Genomic DNA, 18420 nt, shown 5'->3' on the forward strand with positions numbered 1-18420 from the left:
TAAAAGTGGGCCTTGCACCAGAAAGTGAAAATATTGATTTTCTTAAAACAAACAGAAACTGACTACTTAGTCCAACAACTTTTTGCATTTCTATCATTGTTGAAGCCATTAATTCACTGGACAAAAATGACCTAATAAATCTAAATTCCTATATTCGATAAGCATCAGATAGCTTTTCCTTTTGGTAAAAATTTGTCATCTAAAGTAATGACAGTGTAGTAGTACTTTGACTTTATTAGTTGTATCATCACTGTTAGATTTATGAGTTAGCAAAATTCACATCTTATAAGGTTAAAAATTAGGACAGTGTATTTTAATCTTTCACGCCCTTCTGTTCACTGGTAAGACTCTTCTGGGTAACTAGTAAACAGACCTCTAAATTATACAAAATCCTGTTCTAACTCATTGTTTTAACTTTATTAATGTTCCTGGAGACTTATCAGTGCCAGAGGTAATATTGGAAATTAATGTTGAAGTTATGTAAATCTTGAATTAGAACTAGCAAAAATCCATTTCCAGTTAGAATTAGTTATGATGTATCAGAAGTTCTTAATATAGATGTCATAAACATTTGTTTTCTTGAATCACATTAGACTACATACACTTATCATATAAATGCTAAACACTATTCTAAAGAAACTTGTTTGCTTTTTGGCTCTGTATAATGACATTATTTGTCTAAGTTGGTATGTGTGAAACTGGTTTGAAAAAATTATTTTCCATGTTTACTTTAGTGCTGTTCAACAGTCAAAGACAGTGGTTCTCTTCCCAATTAGGCATGTGCTTTTGGATTTTTAAACTACTAGTCGTCTTGAATTTGAGGTGACCTGTCCGTAGTCATGTGTTTACCACATCTCCTCGTTATTTGCCCCAAATTTTTTTCTTCAAAAGATGATAGACTTATTATACTCCTCAGAAGTCAAAATAAATTTTCTTATATGAATAAATTTTTTCTCATGAATTGAAAAATGTCTCTCCCCACCATATTGATTTGACTAAGAAGTGAAAAGGCAAAGTATTTCATCATTCAGTCATAGAAGTTTTGAGAAATACTGATTGTTGATGTAGTAATTCTGAAGGTTTAATAATTGCCACCATCTCAGTCCTGTCTCAAAAACATCAAACTGTAAATTACACTTCGTAATTTAAAATGGCATGATTATTTTTCACTTATTAAGAGGACAAAATTCTCAGCTCATTTATAGATTGAGATTCATGAAAGCAAAATTGCTTGGTGTGCTGCAGTTTCCTCAAACTGTAGTACCTACACATCATCAGGGGATTATGTAAGCAGGTGTTTTGGGTCAACATTCTGGGATAGATCTTGATATTCTCTTCTAATGAGCTCCCAGGTGATGCCATTGCTCCTGTTTTGAACAGCATTTGAGTAGCAAGAATGTAATGACCTGTTTTCTCCCTTCTGCTGGAAAGAGAACTCTTTCTATTGGGAAAGCCATTCCATGTAGCATTAAACATGATCCAGTTATTGGTCAATCAGAATCTTCCCTGACAAGTGATCTGGGGGCTAGAAATAGCATTTCTTCTGTGAGTTGTAAAAGCTAGGGTCATTTTTCCTGACCCATCTAACATGAAAGAATAAAGATGGTAAGAAAGAATACTGCTAATATGAACAAGGTAAGGGAACAGAGATGCCAGACCAATGTGTCCCCAGAGCATTATTTGGCTTTCTGAATCCAAACATGCTTAATATAGTTCTTCCCCAGAATTACTATTTAATACATTTTACTTAAGCTAGTCTGAATTTCTCTGTTACAATCGAAAGTCCTGATAAATATACCAAATTAGGCCATTCAATAAATTATAATTAATAGCAAGGGGAGTTTGATGAGTATAGGTGACATAATGCAAAAGCAGTTCTAGATAACCTGTCGCCTTTGTATAACTTGTGACATATACTGAACTCAGCCTAAAAGTATTCAGATGCAAATTTAGAATACGGTTAATTTCCAATGTTTTAATAATTGATGTAGAGCATTATTTCTCTACCTAAGTAAGTATTATGATCTCATACCTTCAGTGATGACTTTGGATAGCTCTTACCCACTTTGTAGATTAAAAAAAAAAAGTTTCACTTATCTTATTTAAGGTTGCGTCTTAGTTCACAGACCCAGAACATAGGTCTATCCATTTCATGTTATTAATTCCTCTTCCTCTATAGTCATTTTTATTTCCTTATTGTATTAAGGACATTGTGTAGATTGCTGACTCTTAATTATATCAAAGATGAGAGTGTGTTGCTATAAAACTGATTAGAAACTTATCTGTCTAAATGTCTTTCAAACACTTTGAAAGGGAGAATCATATAATAAGGCACATAACTTGATAGCTCATCTGTCAATGTATAAACACTGATGAAAGAAGAGAACTTCTAAATGATGCCAAAGACACTTCTTGTTACAAATCACTATAAAACTCAGAGAAAAATGTTTTAAAATTGAGAAAAATTATGTTTTAAGATTAGAATAATCATAATTTTTATATTTATGTGCTCCTGAAATAGTAGAAACTTGGACACATCACAGTGAGAAAGTTAAACTATACCTGGTTGGTTTATATATATGAAGGAATTTTATGTATGTAATTTCATTTTTTGCTTTTTTTTTTTTTTTAGGGCCACACCCAAGGCATATGCAAGTTCCCAGGCTAGGAACCAAATTGGAGCTACAGCTGCTGATCTATGCCACAGTCATAGCAACACCAGATCCAAGTCGGGTCTGTGACCTACACCAGAGCTCATGGCAACGCTGTATCTGAGTGAGGCCAGAGATCAAACCCATAACCTTGTGGATCCTCGTCGGGTTCGTTACCCACTGAGCCACAAAGGAAACTCCAATGTTATCTAACTTCTAAGTTTTAGAAAAAAGCACCCATAACTTAATGAATTATTACGTAAAACAATGATCATTTGTATTAAAAATTCCTTTAAGCCTTCAGTAATTTCTTTTAGTATAGATCTAGGAACAATTCTTATCCAGAATTGTTTAAAAGAGTTTAACTGTAGTCTTAATAGTGTTTGCATATATGGTGAGTTATTGACATGGTCAGGATTAAATAAATTTCCAAACAATTTTACAAAAAAGAAAAAAACAAAACACTTTTATTTTCCACAAGGAAGAGCAATAGGAAAAATTAAATCATTTCCCACATATTGTTTTCTTAAAACAGCCTACAAGGACATATTCAGCACCAAATAAAAAAGAAGAAAAGAGAGAAATTACAAACAGCCATAGAATATATCTATAAAGCAAACATTTAATATTGCACTTTGTTTTGCTAACATTTTGGATTTTACTTTTCCTAATTGAAAAATCAGGAATCTAGCTTGAATACTGGAATACACCTGTGAACCTCACATCTTACATCAAGAATTGACCAATATTTAGAAAGGAGTAATGCCTTAAAATAGGAAAGTAAAGGAATATTTTAATGGGGAAATAAAACTTTATTTGATAAAGTTTTATAGATTTAAAATTCCATCACATTTTGTGACCCAGTGCCAATTATCAGAATACTGGTCATTCTTTCCTCGTGTGTTATTTGTAAGAGTATATGGTGATAAGTATTCCAATGCTATGCATATCAACAATTGTTCCCTAGTCAGTTAGACATAAGAAGAGAGAAAAGAAAAGGGATTTTTGGACAATTCACCCCCCCCAACAAAAATAAAACCACCAAATGCCCTTTATGCCAAATATTCCATTAGCTTCTTTTGAGGGGGACATTCACAAAATGATTCAACAACAATAAAAAAATATTTCACCCCCATTTCCTTATTATCTAGTATTAGTTTGCTACGGGAGCCCAAACCCTTTAACCGAATCACTTAAAACGCGATTCATTTTTACATGGGCTTTCTTCACCCTGTCAGCATTTTTCAAACATGAATTGTCTTCCATGTTTTCTTAAAGGCCACTTATGGAAAAGCCTATTTGTTTTGTATGAAGCTTTAAGACAGTATTTAACCAGGTCAAGCACCAAGCCAGAGTTACTATTATTTTTCAGTCACTTTATTAACTATGGGTTTAAATGGCAGGATAGATGTAATACCCATTTCACGCATATGTTGCAACATCAGAGATGCTGATTTTCACTAAAAAACATCAGAGCTGAATTCCTTCTAAAATAAGCAGCACACTTGATACACCTTGGAAAATGCAGTTTTAAGTGTCTTCATGAATGCTGGTATATTTGTTAAGAGCCAACAGTAAATTACCTTTAATATAAGCTAAAATTTACTGATGTTGATCATTCTTCATATCTATCTATACTCAAAGTGAACGTTTTCTCATACTCAGCGAAATCTTTAGCTAATGGAAAAAATACTTTCATTAAAAAAACCCCCACAAAAATATAAAAGTTACTATTCCAGCACATATTCTAGTATTTGTAATTTTGACGTTAGACACTTTTAGAATAAACTTGGGTTTTCAAGCTCTGTCAAGCTTGAGCAGGTTAGGTAATGTATAAATTGAACTCTCTAATCATAGACTTAACATATAGATATTCCTGCTCATGAAAATACTCTGCACCAGCAAAAATGATTTCCAACATATGTGTTTTGGAGGTAATTAAGTAACTCTGTATAAAAATAAATGCACTTTCTCCTCCTCACCAGTGACTGGAAAACTTCTATACTTTTAAAATAATAATAAAAATAACAACAATTTTTAAGAGCAACAGCCCTTAACTCTTTGCTGGTGCCTGCCATACTGCCTTTACTCCATTCTAAGCTCTGCTAGTTTCTTCTTATATGTAATGATAAAAAGGGAATGCGGGTGGGTTATCACTTTTGTGTATGTCCCTCTTCCAAATCTCCCTCTCCAAAAAGCCAACCAAACAAACAAATAAACAAACAAAAAAAAATATAACTCAACAGTGCAACAAAACACAAATAGCATTCCAACAGTTTGGCAAGTGATGCGTTCACCTGAGATTAAGTGATTTTAGGCAGTCAGTAACAAAATGCTGCTTTGCTGTAAGAGTAGAGAGGCAACAAATTCTTAAAAGAAACCAAGAAGGTGTACAATCTTGACAAAGTCTCTTATTACTTCCTCCTCTTATTCTCTTCCCACATATCTGTTGCGTATCTACTACAGTAGGCTGCAGAACATACAGCAAGAAGGATTGGCTTGAAGGCATTTGATGTTTGTAAATAAATCCACTATAGGATCCAAGCTGAAGAGGTGATACATGGTCAGCCTAGTAGGACAATTCTGAGCATGTGCATACGCGGGTAAAGTCCAGGCTATATTAAATTAAAAAAAAAAAGTCAGTGCGTTTTTTTCATGTTAAAGTTTTTTTCAAAGCTTTCTTTTGTTCCTTGTTGTGCTCACCACAAACAAGTTTTAAAAGAGTATCAAGAGTCTGGCATAAATGAAAAAAAAAAAAGCTGTAGTGACATCGAACCGCACAATGTAAGCATTGAGCATGTGCAAATTTTCAAATCAAAAGAAGGAAATCATCCCTCTTTACAACGTGGTGTCTTGACACATATGACCATAGGCTAAGAAGACTGCTCTTAGTATGTGCCAGTTTTAAAGGAGAAAAGCTTAGATCTTCAAGCATGTTGGAGCAGTCCCAGAATGTTGCTGGAGGCTTCTAAAGTGATCACTGGTTGTTTCATGTATTCGCCATTTTTCTGGGCAAAAGCAATTCCACTTCCTCTGAAAACGTGTCTCCAAGATACTTCTCTGTCCTCAGCCGGGAAGGGAAGAGATACAGTTCAGAACCCACATCAACTTGATTTAACCAATTTTTCCTTCAACGAGAGGGGCAGGATGGTCTATCATCTGCTGACTGATCAGGGTTTGGATCAATCTAGGAAGAAAAAAGGAAAAAAATCCACAAAGTTAACTGATAAAGGTTTAGTAAGAATGTAGCAAATAGGTTAATATTTTGAATACTAGTTGAGAAATATAATCAGAACATACAGAACTTGTACGGGAAGAAAGGATACTAGTTTTATATATAAAGTGCCTGCTATTCTATTCAATCACTAGATTATAATACAATTTATAAAGGTTTGTCCAAATAGTTTTCTTTCACAAAAGAAAAACTAACACTTTATCAGAGAATGGAGTTTTACTTAGCACTTAAGTACTTAAGACTCATATACACAATGGCAAACATTTTCATGGCAATGATTTTCTTCTGTAAAGTATCCATTTCATTCTGCTACCAAAAAAGTCAACTCATCTCTTCCCTAAGCTTTGGGAAGAATGTAGTTGTATAAACAGTGTTCTTGGTGCTTAAATGAGGTAATAACTCATGGGTGTGACAAGAAGGTGTACGGATACAATGTGTATCGATGTGTATCGAGAAATAAGAATGCTGAACCCCAAATGCTCTAAGAAATTCTCACCTTCTCTCTTTCTGTAGTGACTTCCATATCTACACTTAATAAAAGTGGATATATTTAAGTTGCTTCTTAGGCACAAACAGAATGGGCACAGGAAGGCAAATTGTTAGGATAAATACATTTCTTTTACTGAAAGATCTTTTGAACAAGACCCATTTGTTTGCATTTTAAATGTGAGACAATCCAAAGTGCCTCAAAAAGTTTAGGTAAAACGACACATTTTTGAAGAAAAAAAGCCAAGTAACTACTCTTTTTTTAATGACTAAGCTTAAAAAAAAAATTCAAAATAACTTTAATACAATCTAGAACTTTTCCCTCCCTCTTTGTGGATAGATGTTAAATAATTAAATCACACCCTGAACCAATTTAGGGTTTTAAAAGTTTTAAATTCTCTTGATTATGTTTAGTTCATTTTAAAAGCAGGCAATAGAATTTTATGACAAATTGCTTAAAAATGGATACTTTAGATTGCCAGTCTTTTAAAATGCCTATTGGATGCTAGGAAGCCTAGGATCAAGTCACAAACGAAGGACTTAATAATCAAGACAGAAGTGTCAGAATAAAAATGTAGTAATAGTATTTCTAACAAGTGGGAGAACATTTTTAGCTTATGAAAAATTTTATGAATTGAAATGGGTTAGAAAAATTATATCCAATCAAAAATTTGTAAGAACAAAACAGATTCTGAATATCCTATAATCAGTGAATATAGTGGATTTCACCTTAACCACATCCAAAGGAAAACTGACTCTTTTAGTCATGGTATTAAGGACAAAAAAAATAAATAAAGGCAATTTGTTGAAGATTAAAACAATCCTTTTATGTCTTACTGGGGAGTAATATTTAATTGTAAAAGAGCTGCTTAAAGTCCAGCAACCAAAAATAAAAAGCTGATTCTACTGATTGACATAATTACCTGGTACTGTATTAATATCAAGGCCAACTCTAAAGTCCCTCAATATGTATTACGTATATGTATATTCTGAAATATCTTGAAATTGCTGGATTTCTTCCTACCTCTTTTTCTTTGCACATATTTTTCTTCCTGCCTTGAACATCCTACATTTTGAGAGAGCTACTTGTTCTTCATGAATCAGTTTAATAATCACCTTCTTAGGGAAGCTCCTTCTGATTCTCAAGACCCAGTAAGCTACTCATCAAATGAACTGTGTGCATCCTATCATAATGTTATGTAATATTTTCCTTCTAAGTTTGTTTTTTTCATGTCTGTAGGCTTCCCCCATGTTTTTTTTCATGTAAATGCTTAGTTACTTGAGATAAATAAAAATAATCTAACAGTGTAGGAATGCTGTTTAATATTTTATTTTCCCCTATGATTCAGAGTGTTAAAAAATGAAAATTAAGTTGGAAAAGGATGAAGAAAAAGATAAATTCTGACTATATAATCAATGACTGCAAAATACCGGTTCTACTGATACTTTAAAATACAAATTATTCCTTTAACTGGCATTTTGCAAGCATGAAGTTATTAGATCATTATCTTTATTTCCCTAATAATGTAAGAGACCAGTCCTAACTCTGGATCAAACTTAGTAAATATTGACAGCGCTAATCAAAGTTTTAATCTGTTTTTCTAAACTATTTGTTTTTCTCTTATCATGATAATCAAAACTTTACTGTGTTTTCAGAAGTCTGTAGTATTCTTTCCAAAATGAACCAGCCAGTTTTTTATTTGAGAATTTGATGCTTACCTCTGAATAAAGAGGTGGAGGCAAGAACCTAAACTCCTGGATATATGCAAACAGTGGTCCTTGAAGCGCTCTCTCAAAGTCATCACAAGCACTCACTGGTGCAAGATTGTTCCGCCTTTGTTCCTCTGTTACCACTTCTGCATAGCTGGGTGGTGCTGAAGGAAAAAGATACACGCAATTCGAACAGCATGTTCTTATGCATGTCAAAATACACAGAATAGTAGGTATTAAAAAGGAATGTCAAGGTAAAATAATAATAATTTGTTCTGTTATCAAAACTAGGGAGATATACATATTAACCCTAACATTAAGGACACATCTACTCTCTTCAAGTACAGACAAAATTTATCAAATCATAAAATATCAGAAGCAAAATTACGTTCTTAAAAATAATACATTAAGCTTAGCTATGCATTAGCAACCTACCTTCAGGTCTTTCTGGTAGGGATAAACCAAGCCAGTTGATATTCATGCTACACTGACTGCTTACACTTGAGGTTCTGCTACCAAATGGATGTAGAGGAATGGTACCAATGACAAGTGGCAAATTAAGAAATAAATCCATAGCTCCAGGAATATCCACATATACCTACCGAATAAAAAAAAAAAAAGGTGGTATTAGGCTTAGAATGACAAGTACTATTTCTAATTTTAAAAACTAATAACCCAAGCTAAAGTTATTTCAGGCCCTCATTTACTTCAATTTTTTGTCATATACATATAAAAGAAAATTTTATCTGTTATGTACACTATTATATGGGACATTTACCTAAGGTAAAATTAGTAATTATAATCCAAACTGTATAAATATTTATATAAGAGTCTATGTATTACATGCAGAATAAAAAAAAAAAAATCCTGGATACAAGACAGAACGATATTCTATGTGTTAAGATTAAAAAAAAAAAATCCAAACCCTTAAATCTATACATACCATTAGTGAATATTCCACACGGATTATACTACAGTCGAGGATAGAGGGAGAAACTGGTGGAATTTTCAGCAACTTGCCATTCCATGTCTCTGTCTTTCCAGATGATAAAGATTCCCCACGCAAGTTAGCCACAAGCTGTTTAACTTCCTTCATTTTCCCTTTGGCATAGAAGGCCTGTGTTTGGTAAATGGCTGCCTTTGGCACCACCATTCGGGAAGAGCAGTTCTCAATCTCAGCAAATATCTGAATTGATTCACCTAGAGGAAAAAAAAAATATGTATCTACTGTTAAAAACAAACCAATAAGCCCCTAAAAAATGCAGATTCTTAAAGTTTGAAAGTTCAGTGAACTACGTGGATAAAATGCTGTCCTGAGAGTGGCAAGTAACTTAAGAGTCATAAAAACAAACTACTCATTTACAGTAGCTATTTAAATAAGACTACATTCCAATTTGCAAAAGGAAAGTAGATAAGCACAATTTATGATATTTTTACCAAAGAATACCATATCATCTTTGCACTGAGTATACATAATGGAAATTTATATACAAAAGCTAAGTAAAGAAAGATCATTTTTGTGGGAATCCACCTCATACATACCTGGCGTATAGCCCTTCCTTTCGATTTTGGCACTTAAGGATATTGGGCCTGAGGTACAGAACCAGCAACAGAGAGTCTTTTCTTTTGTGCCTGCTTGGGGTGACTGTAAGAAATAAATTTAGAGAAAAAGATCAACGTACGAACTGAGACAGTCAGAGAATGTTTTAAAACACAATCCTAAATCCTTAGAGAATTTAACATTAAAAGCTGTGTTGCTTTTTACATATCCAAATATACTTTTTCACTAACCAATGGCTTCTGCTTAAACTGATATTTTTGTCTTTACAGAACTTCCCATTCAACTAAAGAAAAAAGAGTACAGCATTTAATAGCATTTTATTTTATAAACATAGTTTTAGCCCACACTATTTACATATATAGTAATTAAAAATCAACCAAAACAAACAAACAAAAAAACCCTTTCCACATTCCATTTGAACTGCCTTAAAAAGAAAAAAAAAAAAGGCAGCTTGGAAAGCAACTTTTGATTATTATCCCAAATGATAACATCTTTCTTTGAAAATGTAAAACTCAATGTGTAAAAAAAGGAAACTACTCATTTTTTAAAACTTATTTGCTTAAAGATGTTATTATTTGTTTAAATCAAATAAAGTTTTTGAAGTCAAATTGAATCTGTGACAAAATGCAATTTAAAAAGAATTAAGTTTTTTCATGAAAATAATCTCCCCATCATTTGACAACTATCCCTATATTGGAATAATGCAATACAATAAAAATTTCAGATTATGGTATTTTGAAGTTAAATGACATTGTTACAACAATTGGTACTGCTGTTCCTTTTCCACTCAAATTATCCAGGGAACAGATCTATTTTTTGAGACTACTGTTATCTTTTGAGTAAGACATATTTTCATACCAAATACTGGTCTCATTTTAAACATTTACTTAAAGTTATTACTCTATCAGAAAAATATGAGCATATTCTGCATTCATTTGTGTGCTCTTGACTTTTTTTGAAAATAATATTTATGGAATTTAAAAATAGAGCTACTTTTTAAAAATTATAAAGAATGCATAATTTAGATAATTATTCTTTAGTATTTTTATGCCAAAAACAAAGAATGTAGAATTTAGTCAATTCTTACCAGTAATGAAGGAGTGTTGATATCTATATGCTCAAAGACAGTAAATTCCTTCTTTAATTTTACTGGTAGAAGCCAAGGCCTGTGCAATTCGGCTTTCACCCAATAGCGCACACTGCCATGTCGGCCTTCGAATGAGGTAGCAAGTGGTCTGTGCAGAATATAAAGGTCAATATATTAATCTTACACTTCTTTTTAATAATTAAACAGTAGGTCAGCATAGAAGTGTTAATATATTGTACTGTTTATATATCAATGAGGTATCAAAGGCATCATATAAAAAAATTTCCAAAGGGATAAAAGTCACTGGGGGAAAAGTCACTGTTTCCAAATAAAAATAGATAATTGTTAAATATTACAGAAAATTTGCTTGAAAAAGCCAGAAGAATACAATCTTTTTAACCTAAGAGAAGGCTATTTTTAATGCTGGTGGCAAAATTACGAAAGTCTGAAAATGAACAATTCTTGAATAAGTCAAGATTTTAGTTTAAAAATAAAAGTTAAGAATAGTTTCACTGTTTCTATTGAGAAATTCTAGACACTGGTTAAACATTCAGAGCAAATTCCCTACAGTGCTCCACTTTTCATTAGGTATGAATTACTATTTTTTAATTGCAACTAATTAAGACAGTCTAGAAAAGGGCTGGAATAGTCATTTTAGTTTCAAAAATTTTTCACATTTCACTCTAAAATACTGCCTTAACATTTCCCACTTATGTTTTAACACTTTTTGGCCATGTTTTCTAATTATACTATTGACTTGAAAAAGAATCTTTTCTGTTGACCTGCATCAGGAGAATCAGAATCTTTTTTCAACTCTCCCAGATTTTACTACTTTTGGGAGATTTTATTTTAGTAAATTCAGTCTTTTTCATAATTTCATTATAAAAATGTCCAAGGTTCAGTTATTTACAAGGTAGAGTGCTAGCTTTTTATGAAGAGTAATGGTATTTTTACTTATTTCTTGTTTGCATTTTAGGCTCTTGCATTAACTTCTATAGCACAGAAAAATAAAATGTAAGATCTATGCTAGTCTTCTAGGGTTTATTTTAAAAGGCTTTGATTTATTGATAGAATTTTTAAAGAACTTATTACCTCCATTTGTTGAAAATATTCAGGCCCAATTATATTAGTCTTATTGTATCCAGACTTAAAATATTTCTCAGAAAGTAATTAGGGCATTATATTAAAAATGATGTTCTCAAGCAATGTGATTTTAACACTCTGAAAAAATCCTTTATGAATTCTATTCACATCTAACAAGTACTAGAATTAAAAATATAGAATTATGTACATTTGGCATTAGGTAAGTTCTTATGTAATGTTAAGTTTATCCTTCAGAATATCAGTACAAGTGTCACTTTGCATGTTTTGATACCTGTTAAGGCATTATTTAAAAATTGCTTTTGGGATAATTTCCTCATACTTCTTATTGAGAACATACTACTTTCCTTCCTCTTCTCATAAGATTCCAAGCTTTATATTAAGGTATCTCTGATGGATGGTTCCTTTTAAATCCAGTTCATAGTATCTCTTGTGTAACCTTCTGTATAGCTCTTTGCACAGAAGCTAATGAATTCTTATCAAGAAACCCTATCTCTTCTAAAGTAAGGAAATTCCTAATTATTCTGACCTTCTTATCTTACTGGTGTTGCTTAGCATCAGTAGAAAAGACAGAACAGTGAATTTTTATAAACTGTTAAATGAGACTTGGTATGTTCTAACTTTTCTGCTAATACTTCTGATAAAGTATTAAGTACTTACTATTTGACTAGTACTTTTCAATTCACTCACTTTAAATGAACTACTACTCAAGCTTTAAAAATCTTCTAAATCTTGAGATGGAGTACTTAAAAATTGAGCTTTGCTTTCTGTAATTTTGCCACACTGGATTAAAAAAATAGCTTCTTTTTTGAGTATATTGTTTTCCTCTAGCAAGATTAAGTAATGAAAAGGGTTTTTTTTTTTAAAGAAAAAAAACTAAAAATATTTAAATTTAGAATAAGTTTTACTTTAAAAGAATGTATGTTTATGAAAAATGTCTGTTACAAAATACTTACGTCTGTGGAAGCTCGAAGCTGAATGCATATTCATGCCTTCCTGAATGAATAGTGTTGAAGCCTTCTTCGGAATTATCATCATCTAATAAACATAAAAAGAAAAAAACTGTTAATAAGTCTTTACACTCTTTTAATTTTAAAGATGCTCATGTAATAATTAAAGCCACAAACTTTGGAGTCTGAGAGATATGAGTTCTAATTCCAACTTCATCACATCCTCTGAGTAAAATACAAGTCCTGTCTTCAGTTGTTTCATCTGTAGAATGGGGATAATTAATACTTAAACCCCATAGGGGGCTTTGTAATTAATTGTAAAGCACCTACATGTAACACAGTACAGACTCAACAAAAGATTCAGATCGCCAACCTCATACTAAGAGTTTACCTTTGTCTTCAACCAATTTATCCTATTAAGACTATATATAAAGTGAACACTGTTTATGTAAATCTTTTAAAATATATCAGTTTTGATAGAGACGATGTGAATGTTCAAACTCCAAAACAATTAGAAAACTGTCAAATAAGTTTCGTAATTAAAAAAAAGGAACAGTGATTTTAATGTCAGTTTCATAGCTAAAAATAAAAATTCTTACTGAACCTAAAATTATGACAACTTCAGTATGTTCTAGCAACAGCTAAAAACTCACATATATAAAATACATACCTTAGCTTTAAAAAGTGCCTACTTGTGGGAAACAACAGTCACATAGCCTTGAAAAATGAAGACTAAGGTTGTTTCCAAATGCTAGGAAAAAAAACGGGATGATTTTTCATTTTACAACCAATTTCTTTTGGTCTAAGGGGTTATTTTAAAAATGTCTCTAAAATAAATAGAACGAAATGTGGGAGAGGGTTTTGGATTCCTAAAATCTTTTAAACCATTCTGACTAGGTGATTCATTACATAAATATCTTACAAATATATGTAGTTTTCTCGGTGTAGAAACCTTTATCATTAACTATGTGAGTAGAAGAAATTGTATTATCACTTAACTTCCCCCTAAAGTACTGAATACACATAAAAAATGTGATGCTTCCCTTCCCTCATAGGAGAAAAGAAAAACGCCTATATGTGGATACTTTTATTCAAAAACCAGAATAACTGGCTTCTAGGTCAGTGATATTTCCCTCGCTCCTTGTGCAAATTCTCTCAACAGGATTTCAGCACCGAAAACCGGCTGATGAGTTGGGGGCCATTTAAAACCGCTCCCTCCAAGAAGCCCAAAGTTTGCCTCCCTTTTCCTTTCTTCCCCTCTCGCTCCCTTTTTGTGCCAGCTCAGCAGTCTCATTGAGAAGAGCGGCGGCGGCCGCGCCGTGGTAAACAAGTGCCGGGCTGTCAATCAAGAACTAGACCGGAGCAGGAGAGGACCGGCCTAAACCGGCGCGAGCAGATCCCAGCCGGCCCGCCCGCGCGCCGCCGCCGCCCGCGCGCTCCGCTATACATACGGCATATGTCGCGCGGCGCTCGCACTCGTGGCCGCGCAACCTAGCTTGCTAGGGGGGCGGGGCGAGCGCGCCACGGCGCTTCCGCTTTACACGCCCCAGCCGGTGACCGGTTCGATCTGGCTCGGGCCACCCTGACACCTTTACAGTCGCGGCGAGGGAAACTGGGGCGGCGGCGAACGGGGGAGGATCAAAAAGCCTCAGGAAACAATGGGGAAAGGGCGGGGAATAGTGGCGGAGGGCCCCCACCCCCCAGCTTTAGATGTTAGTGTCGCTTTCCCTTCTCTTCCTGGCCAGCTTTTGCTACCTCTCCTCTCAGGTCAAATCAAGGTAGCCAGTCTGATGAGTGCCTAGATAGGGAAAGTCGCTTTGTTTCAGCTAGGAGGAAGGCAAGCCTTCACGGAAGCCGCCTGACAACTTCCACCCGAAAAACTGGAAAACAAGATCCTGTTGACCATGCTGGCCCAACTTCCCTGTATATAGATCTTGAGCTAAAAAGTTGCACCCAGGACCCTTGGGCAACTATCAGGCCAGCAAAAGCATCTCTCCTCTACTCTTCAAAACCTTAAGCTATTCCATGGGGGAGGGGGCTGCACAGGCTCAAGTGAGAGGCAAACAGAACAATATGTGACAGGAACTACGGTTGCTTCCAGGAGCCCGCAACGCAGACGCGAGAACGGGCGGGGGTGGCTGCTCAGGAGGGACCTTTACCGGCGCACGCCGGTTCCAAGCCTCGCCCCAGCCGGCGAGCCTACTCTCCCCACCCGCCTGCACCCAATCCAATCAGAGCCTGGCATCGCCTTAGCAACAGGCTAACAAACCCGGCTCCGCCTATCGCTGGCCGCCCGGGGCGGGGTCTCAATTTCCAGGCTAGTTTGAGAGGTCCCAGTTTTAAGTCATTGAAACTATTCCAGGCTAAAGGCTCGTCCATGCTTTGCAAGGGTTGAGAGGCATCTCCGTGGAGTTCAGGACACACAGTTTTTCTTTACTATGAAATCATAGCGCAACTAATGAAATTGTGTTTGTCCCCATAAATCGTTATTCTACTTTTGCCTCACCGCAAACCTCAACTCCTTAAAAACCTTTGTTTTTTTCTCACCCATGTATTATAAAAAGCTGCCAGTCCAGGAAGGTTCAAATACAAACTCGTGTGTGTGCTGTTCAACAAACACCAGGACTGTCATTAAGCAGCTGCATTTCTAAGCGGTGTCAATGGTTGGAGATATTAACTAGAAATTATTTCAGGATGCAAATGACCTATGTGCAAGTTAAAACCCAACAAAACAGATTTCATCTTAAAATTTGTTAAAATAATGCATTAAGATGCTGTAACTCAAAGCACCCCTACATTTCTGCACTTGCCTTAGTTCAATTAGCACTTCCTCATGGATGGGTATTTTTTAGTATAAAAAAAGAGGTAAAAATGTGCTCTACTCTTCGAGAAATGGCCAACATTAGAACTAAATACTGCATTAAAAAGGAGAAGCACAAAATTACATAACCAGTTTTAACATTATATTCTTCTTGGGCTAGGAATTAAGTCATCCCCACCACCTGACGCGTGTAACCAATCTGCTGAGAGCAGAACAAGCGCCCCTCCTCACCACCCCCTAGAACTGGTCCGAAACAGGATTGAACCGCTTCTAACAAAGGGTGGAAACTTAGAAAAACAAGCTTAGAGTCTCCTATATTTCCACAATGTGACCATTTAAACAATAGATTGGAAATCTCAGGACCCCTTCTCCCTTTGACAACCCTTTATCTCCCTTTTATAACCAAAAATCAAATCCAAATGAGCCGAATACTTTTCAATTCCTTTTGACTGGCTTAGGTTTCATTGAATGCAGTTCCAAAGTTAGGCATGATGCTCAGAAAAAAAAAAATTGACTTTAAATGGCTTCTAAAACCGATTTGAAACATATCATAATGATTGGTATTGTCCTTTAAAATAGAGAAGGCTTGATGTAAATTTCTAAAGGAACTGGAAAGAATAGGGAAAAAACACGTGGGGTGTTCATACCATATGTCAAAATAAGCCACAGAAACCCTTTATCAAAGAACAACAATCAATTCTCTAAAGTCTTTGAGTGTCAATATTAAAAATGAAGTACACCCATTAACCCACTTAAAAATGTTATTTCATTTCTTCATTGAGGCTTAATTTTTAAGATCTAAGGTTCCACAGAACAAGGAAAAAATCTAATATTGGACTGCAGCTTTTAGCAATTCATTTGAAAACGTATCAGTAAAATTACTGCCTCGGATTTAAGCAGAATTTATAAGGTGGAAATAGACTGCAAGCGCGTATGGCACAGATCAAGCCGGGTATAGAGGTAGTTGAATAAGTGCAGTTTGCAGTCACTTTGCAGATGCCTGCATGCATTATGGCTTAACACACGATGAAAGTCAAGGAGAATTCAAATCTTGGCTAACTTTGCTAACATTTATCAAACTGCTATATTTTATGCTAGGAGTAACATTACATTAATTCAGAGAAATTGAACAGATACTTTCCCAAAGAAAATAGGTGTAATAATTTCTGAATAATGTAAAAACTTACCTCTTTCGTGTCCAATTAAGATGTCTTTATGATTGAAATATTCTACTTCTTCAGTGTAATTCTGTGTGTAGGCAGTATTGGAGCCGGCGTTTCTCGATTCGGTCCAGCGTACTTTCGCATGTCCTCTTGCATGAATTTTAAGAGATTTTACTCTGATTTCCCCAGTAACTTCTAAATTCACCCTTCCTGAGACTGTATCCCCACTGGAATACACAGGGACATTGCTGTCATTAAGACAGTCAAAGCTTATTGTCAAACTCTTTACCTTTCCCAGCACCATGTTTGTAACAAAATCTATAAAAAATATAATGTAAGACAAAAAAAAGTCAAGAACACATATAAAATGTGATCTTCACTTAACACTGATCGATGTCTTTGCCGTGCAAAAAGCTTACAGGCAGGATCAGTGATTCTTTACAAACAGTTCATTGAGATTTCTTAAAAAGTCAAGGCAGCAGAGAGGCTGCTGCTCCTCGCTCCTGCTAGTCTCAGTGGTCTCCTTACAAAGACGGGCGGCTGGAACCTGCCAGCTCACTTTAAGAGCAGCTTTGTGAAAAACAACCCCAGGGCGCATGCGCACGCCGCGGCTGCTGTCGCCCTCCCTGCGCGCCCCCTCCCGCGCCGGGCTCGCTCCCTGGCTCGCTCGCTCGCGGGTACAGTAGGTGTACAACCAAGGAAGACGGCAGTGGGGCTGCCGGGAGGCCGAACCTGACTTCTCTTCATTGTGGGTTCCTATTGGTAGGCAGGCTACCGTAAACCCTCGACGTGCTATCTGGAGTCCCTTATCGAGCATACTCCGGCAGAAAGATAATGGCCGAGGGGGCACTGGGGGACAAGGTTGGGTGGGGAACTGTTTGCAAAGCCAAGTAAAGACAAACTGATGAGTGACCAAGCCGGGAGAGTGCGTTACCGGCGCTGTAGGGGTTTGCCCATTCCCCGGAGGGAAGGAAGCAAAAGTGATGTGTGTAGAGAGATGGGGGAAGGGAAGAAACCGGTTGGGCAAGGGCTGCTGAGCATAATCTAATGAATTTCAAAAGAAAATGTAATAAAAACTAGAGAAGCAATGATATTCACGGACAAGAGCATTCTTGGCCTGCACTGTTTGTTTGTTTATTTAAACCAGTGCTTTGTAGGCAGTGAAGAAATGAGCTCTGTGGAGGCCAAATCCAGACTAAAAGAGAATACTACACGGAGCAAGGAAGAGAAGCAAAAAAATGTACTCAGTATGTTTTGCTTTCTCTTCTCTTAATTCGATAGCAATGAAAAGCAACCAGGTTGTTTGCATGATGACATCAGGGGAAAAAAGGTTTGACCACTTCCTCGAAGAAAGAAAAAAGTCCTTTTTTGAGATACCACCTACAGCTAGATTTGCAGGGTATGACATGATTACAACTCCTGTGTCCAAAGGATTAAGAATAGAGTTCGGCCTAAAAAGTACTACCTTATAAAAGGCTGCATCACTGCGTTTTAGCTGACGTAATGTTTACAACAGGATTGAAAAATTTTTGTTAGAAGTTAGTGAGGCGCAGAAGATGGTTCTTTAAGAGAGAATTTGTTATATAAATAGGGCTTAATTCTGTAAAGTTTTAATTTTAACTTTCAGCCTTGGACTGTTCAACCCAGTAATTCTC

The 18420-nt window shown here is 35.4% G+C and overlaps 1 protein-coding gene across 4 annotated transcripts; it reads right to left on the reverse strand.

Annotated features, from left to right (window-relative positions):
• Positions 3089-17473, reverse strand: ARRDC3 (arrestin domain containing 3). Of its 4 annotated transcripts, XM_021084528.1 has the most exons (9): positions 16790-16924; positions 12959-13043; positions 12788-12869; positions 10731-10878; positions 9625-9727; positions 9026-9282; positions 8518-8680; positions 8092-8246; positions 3256-5838 (listed from the first exon to the last, which is right to left on the reverse strand). In XM_021084528.1, exons 2-9 carry the CDS (start codon positions 13041-13043, stop codon positions 5782-5784), a joined length of 1050 nt encoding a protein of 349 aa, XP_020940187.1. In that variant the 5' UTR covers positions 16790-16924; the 3' UTR covers positions 3256-5781. The 4 variants fall into 4 exon arrangements, 3 of the variants coding, with proteins under 3 accessions (XP_003123831.3, XP_020940187.1, XP_020940188.1); XR_001307093.2 differs by lacking the exon at positions 12959-13043 and having other exon boundaries at positions 3089-5838; positions 8092-8284; positions 16790-17318; XM_003123783.6 differs by lacking the exon at positions 12959-13043 and having other exon boundaries at positions 3089-5838; positions 16790-17348.

The sequence above is a fragment of the Sus scrofa genome, chromosome 2, assembly GCF_000003025.6.
Source record: "Sus scrofa isolate TJ Tabasco breed Duroc chromosome 2, Sscrofa11.1, whole genome shotgun sequence".
Lineage (NCBI taxonomy): Eukaryota > Metazoa > Chordata > Mammalia > Artiodactyla > Suidae > Sus > Sus scrofa.

Coding starts and splice junctions, on each gene's coding strand:
- ARRDC3 (XM_003123783.6), bottom strand. CDS start 17,069: ATGGTGCTGGGAAAGGTAAAGAGTTTGACAATAAGCTTTGACTGTCTT. Junction 10,879..12,787: donor AGCTTCGAGCTTCCACAGAC/GTAAGTATTTTG, acceptor TATTCTGCACAG/ACCACTTGCTACCTCATTCG. Junction 9,728..10,730: donor TCAACACTCCTTCATTACTG/GTAAGAATTGAC, acceptor TATTTCTTACAG/TCACCCCAAGCAGGCACAAA.